Raw genomic sequence first — 6025 nt, forward strand, 5'->3', positions numbered from 1 at the left:
ACACAGGAAGCAAAATGGAGTCAGTTCTTGTTTTCAGTTCAGGCTGAGAAAAGTGTAGAGGGAAAATAAATCTTCACTGGTTATCGAGGGACACTGTTGAGCTCCAAGCAGATATCTAAGTGTTACTTCAGGTGACTGTTTACATTGACGTTGGACAAAGGGGAGAACCACAGGTCACATGACAAGAAAACTATATTTGCTCAAAATACATCTGGACTATTTATGTCTTCCTGATCTCGCAATATTTTGTCTTTTCTAAGATTCAAATCACTGCATTGATAAAATTTCCCATAAATTGAACTGATATTCCAGATTCCCATGAAGTGTCCATACCCCTCTTTCCGTACGGGAAGCACGTGTGGGCACAGCTTGTATTAGGAAGTTTCATGTCCCCGCCCATCACCATGACGCTCATCTGTATCATGTTTCATGGCTGATTCATCACTGAAGTTCTGACAGTAAGCACAAACCACAGGTTCCCCTGTACTCGACCTTGTAACTAGTCATTTTTTTGCTTCTTTTTTTTTCTCTTGTATTCATATTTTTTGATGAAAGGAGAATGAAAAAGCCTCTCAACTAGCGGTGGGCCACCGTGACTCAAAAGCCATAAATGTAACGCTGACATAATGTTCTATATTTGTGTTTCTGTTTTGGACTCACAGTACAGCTTGCATTTACTTAGAAAAAACATTACGGAAAAACAGTACCTGAAATGAAGCCTTTAAATATCATAACATATTAAAACAACATTTTTAATAAATTATTAAACTAAATAAGGAAAACCTACATTTTAAAATTGATATTTTAACCATCTCCCTCCTTTGTTTGTAAATATAGTATAAATATATTTACATACACGATACATGCATACATTTTACCCATGTCAAAATAGCTTATTCGCATTTAGACCAAGCATAAATACTATTAAATATTTTGGAAAAGGGGACTTTATTTATTTGTTTGTTTGACACATATATATCATCAAATTAAACATTCTATACTTTGTTTGTTGCTGTCTGACAATGTTTCTGTTTCTATTTAGTTAGTCAGAATCCACATGATTAGGTCTATATAATTGACCATTTGTAGTCTTTCTTATTCAACACAATGGGACGGGAACTCTGTGATAATTCAAATTAATGTCATTATACCAAGCAGAATGGCAATTTTAATCTACAATTTAAGACAATTTCTGATACAGACAAGCTAAAAATGTCAAGCAGCAGTGAAAAATGCGTTACATATAATAATATAGACTTAAATGACTGCTTTGGGTACACTTCTTCCATTTTTGGTCGCAGGTTGAAGAATAATAAGGATGCATCACAACAATCTGGTTTGTCTAGATGAGATGTTACGCAACAAAGATTATTGACAGGCATAATTATTGGATTTGTTAGCCCAACTAACAAATAACATTAAAAAAAACTTTCTGGAGTATTGTGTGTCGTGTCAGCATGCCTTAGTGTGAGGTCACAAAAGCTAACCTACACACCAACATTTGTTTCCTTTCTTTATCACCCTTTAAACAATTGGTTGCTAAATGTAACCTGACTAACTGGATTTGTCATGACAAGTAAATAATCACGAATGGCTACTTGTCAAAACAAGTTTCTTGTCTGTTGCTGTGTCACCATAAGGCCACCGTTTTGTTTTCAACTACATGGAAATTTACCAGACCTCAAGTTTTTGTACAGTGATTAACTTTTATGGTTTACCTTTGCTCTCTCAACATTAGATGTACAATAAAAACACAGCATAAATTTTTATTGGCACCAAGAAAGCCAGTCACTTTTGTATTTTCACTAGTCAGCTCACATCTGAAAAGGGGTGTAAAAATACCCGACAAACATGGAATTTTCCCCTAGGAAAGAGGTCACTCTTCTACGTTGTTACCGTTATTCTACTTTCTTACCGATTTAATATTCCCAAACATTGCCGAATTATTTCAGTTACCTACAACATATTTAACCTGGTCAAAACTGTTCTGGTTAATACTACGCGTTAATCGTACTATTGTGTTGACCAATCCCAATGATGTCATCATTCTCTGTAGCCCTGGTTACCACGCCTTTAATTTCATTACCACTAAAATACTCATTACGAAAAGGAGTGTTTCAGTACAGAAGTTTTCTGCTTGAGCACCGATGTCATATCATACACAGCTTCCTTACGAATTGCACTTAGGAAATTGGTAAAAAGGAAAGCAAACAAAGACTTGGCCCGCAAGTAAGCAGCACAAGGTTTTAGATTAGTGTTGTTATCGTGATCTCCGCCGGCAGGGTTTGGTTGGCGCGGCTCGAATTTACACATGACGTAGGACAAACTAAAACGGGCGTGGCGCCAGTGAGGGGCGGGGCCTCTGCGTCATCGCCCATCGCAAGCTACTAGTCCAGAGCTGCCCATCCAGGTATAAGAGACTCCGAAGAAGAAAGCGGGTTTAAATCGCGCTAAGCTAACAGCAAAATCAGCATATATAAAGAGTCAAGTTCGGTGCGAAGAGCGATCCGGTCGAGACCTTTCACTTCAGAATAAGAATACAGCGAAGTATACGTGTTTTTCCGTTTTTTTACGGAGCGGAATCTCGAGATTATCACCGAAACAAAGAAATCGCGGGCTAAAGAAACGGCCGAGGGACAGTGTATTCGGTACGGCGCCTTTTGAGCTCCTGTTAGCGTCAAATTAAAACCAGCGGAACCTTTTAACTCCGTTACTTTAAGTATTTTTTTTTATGTATTTAGACTTGACGTTCGTACCGCGTAGTCCTACTATGGTCATAATGGAGGTGCCAAGCATCGACTGCGCGACCTTTAGGGACTTGCTGAAGGAGAGCGGATCCGCTTGCTTGGTGTTGGACTGCCGCTCCTTCTTCTCCTTCAACTCGTCCCACATCCCCGGCTCTACCAACGTGCGCTTCAGCACCATAGTGCGGCGCCGGGCGCGGGGCGGCTTGGGCTTGGAGCACATCCTGCCCAACGAGGAGACGCGGAGCCGGCTGGCGTCCGGTCACTACCGCACCGTCGTTTTCGTGGACGATCGCAGCCTGGACTTTAAGCAGGTGAAGAAGGACGGCACTTTGATGCTTGCCGTCACCGCCCTGTGTCGCCACCACTGCGACGCCTCGGTGTCTTTGCTCAAAGGTGAGCTGATGTCTTAAAATGTAACTGCAGTCTTACAGTAATGCTGGAGACACGCTTGTCACTGCTGTGTGACCTACATATAGCCGGACTGGCAATTCTGGGTTGCTCTCCTATGTTCGTGTGACAGCTGAACTAATACCACCCCTCTGACTTGCTTAGGTGGCTTTGAGACCTTTTCCTCCAAGTTTCCCGAGATGTGTACTAAGCCGGCTCCACCACAAGGCTTGTGCCTCCCACTGAGTGCCAGTTGCGAGCCCAACAGCGCAGATTCTAGCTGTAGCTCCTGTCATACACCCCTCTACGATCAGGTAATTGTCACTGAGGTCAAACTTTTTGAGTAAAATTTCATCTGGTCTTAGTGACCTGAACTTAGTGAAATTTTCGTTGCTGGTGTCGTGAAACTTCTGTCACTGACTTCTCTGTATGGTGCACAGGGTGGTCCTGTGGAGATCCTGCCCTTTCTCTACTTGGGCAGTGCCTACCACGCCTCCAGGAAAGACATGCTGGACGCTTTGGGCATCACAGCCCTCATCAATGTCTCTGCCAACTGTCCCAACCACTTTGAGGGTCACTACCAGTATAAGAGTATTCCAGTAGAGGACAACCACAAGGCTGACATCAGCTGCTGGTTCATCGAAGCCATTGAATTCATCGGTGAGTCTCCATATAGCTCTCTATGTATATATGAGTAAGCCTTGCACAGATGGTACGGCGGACCGAAGAGCGGCAAACCGGAGCGGGAGAAAGCCCGCCTTTACTCATCCCCAAATTCAAATGTGTTTTCGAAATGAGATTTCCCTCCAAAGTGAGCCAGCTGGTCAGCCAGACCTCCCTGGGTAATGGTGGTGGCTTACATCACTCCTGCTGTTATGGTTCTGAGTGGTGCCCCCTATTCATATTAACCATGGGGCCGTGACCTGGGCCTCCCCGAAGCGGAGACCGCTGTGCCTTCATTTGAATGCGCCAAAGTCTTTGTTCTGCCGGAAACAAAAGGTGGCTCCTTTATCCAACTGCTTCCTTTTGTGTACTCCCCGCTAGTCTGTGGGGGCCTGTCCTTTCCAAAGCCCCACCCACTTACCCCCCCCCCCCCAAATCATGTTTAGCTTCTCTTCCTGTTTCCTAATCTGGTGTCTACATCATTGGCGTAGCCATTTGCAGCTTTATTTGCAACTGAAAGAAGTAGGAGGGGGAGGGTGATCGCTGTGTTTGTTTGCGTTTTCGCACCTGTTGCTATGGTCCAGTTTTTTTTTGTTTTTTTTGAAAGCTAATATACTAGCATAAACAGAGCTTTGCAAGGCATCAACAATGCTGGTGTTTCTAAGAATGTGTGTCAGGGGTCTCACTTGTGGTACTTTAGGGTTTTTTTTTTGGCTGTGTTTATAATTAGTCATTTCTTTCTCACCCAGACTCTGTGCGGAACAAAGGTGGCCGCGTCTTCGTGCATTGCCAGGCGGGCATCTCTCGCTCGGCCACCATCTGCTTAGCGTACCTGATGCGGACCAACCGCGTGAAGCTAGACGAGGCCTTCGAGTTCGTCAAGCAGCGGCGCAGTGTCATCTCGCCAAACTTCAGCTTCATGGGACAGCTGCTGCAGTTCGAGTCCCAGGTGCTGGCGTCGTCAACCTGCTCTGCCGAAGCCGGAAGCCCTGCCACGGGCAAGAGCGCGAATGTCTTCAGCTTCCCCGTCTCCGTTCCGGTCCGCGCCGGAGCCAGCCCCTTGGCCTTCCTGCACAGCCCCATCGCCTCATCTCCCAGTTGCTGAGTCGTGACCCAACACCAGGATACCTTTTTGGTGCTCTTCTGAACTTGTCGATCTGCCTCTGCAGGACTGAGCAGACAAAACGAACAATGAAGGAATTTAATTTGTTAGTCTGAGATTTTAAGGTCCTTGTCTAATCTCTTTAAGGATGATGACATTTCTAAACTTTACCTGGTCCACTGGCTTATGTCACGGACTACAGCTCATGCTGAGACTGAACTGACATCAGTCTTTTGCGATAACGTTGAATGGCAGTATTATCACTCCTGTCTTGTGAAATGAAGCATTCAGCTCACGCTGAAAAGTGACCGCACCCCATCCCTATCCCCAACTGACATTTGACAGAGTGCACCCAGGAAAACATGTATCTGACACAAAAAGAAGTCTTGTGCCTGTCACAGGCATATATATTTTACAGTGAAGTCAGGTTTGATGCTGGCTGATAGTGTGGCCAGATAATTGAAGCTGCTGTTGATAATCATTTGTGTAAGGTAGCATAGGGGAGAACCAGTCATATTTATTAATGTTCTCAGGTATATCTCTTTTCCTGCGTGGTCCTAAACTCTTATGGTAGTCTGCCGGAGACCCTCTGGCATCTCAGCAGCTGCCGTGGTCAGTCACGTAACCCAACAGTAAAGTGGAATTGGGGACAGGATCCACAGAATACCTCAATCTTCGAGTATGCTGCAGTTCTGTGAACTTATCCCAAGAGCACTAATATGGGAAAAGACACAGGAAATCAGTTTGATATGTGATATTTATAAACCAAAGTTAATATATTCTATTTTTTTACACTGCATTTTATACCGTGAAATAAATCTTTTGTGTACCAGTTTTGCTTACCTGTCAGTGATTTAAGCTTTAGAGCTTGTGTGTGTGGTTTACGGTACTTCCGACTGCAGTGATAATTAGATTGACCATCTGGTGAAATTAACAATGAACATCAGTTGTTATTCCTGATATGTTACTCATACACATTTTCCCAATTTCACATGAAAGCCCACCTACTACTTGCACAGACGCATATACATTTTGGCCTCATTCAGCTTGCTTCCTAATAGTTCTAGGAATGGTTGTTTTGTTATTACTCAATCTGTAACGTGAGATGGCTTGACAGGTGTTAATC

General features: G+C 43.7%; 1 protein-coding gene across 1 annotated transcript; it reads left to right on the forward strand.

Moving 5' to 3' along the window:
- Positions 1-2398: 2398 nt before the first annotated feature.
- dusp1 (dual specificity phosphatase 1) lies at positions 2399-5731 on the forward strand. Its single transcript, XM_049028631.1, has 4 exons — positions 2399-3140; positions 3300-3448; positions 3575-3794; positions 4547-5731. Exons 1-4 carry the CDS (start codon positions 2732-2734, stop codon positions 4900-4902), a joined length of 1134 nt encoding a protein of 377 aa, XP_048884588.1. The 5' UTR covers positions 2399-2731; the 3' UTR covers positions 4903-5731.
- Positions 5732-6025: the final 294 nt, after the last annotated feature.

The sequence above is a fragment of the Brienomyrus brachyistius genome, chromosome 10 (assembly GCF_023856365.1).
Source record: "Brienomyrus brachyistius isolate T26 chromosome 10, BBRACH_0.4, whole genome shotgun sequence".
Taxonomy (NCBI): domain Eukaryota; kingdom Metazoa; phylum Chordata; class Actinopteri; order Osteoglossiformes; family Mormyridae; genus Brienomyrus; species Brienomyrus brachyistius.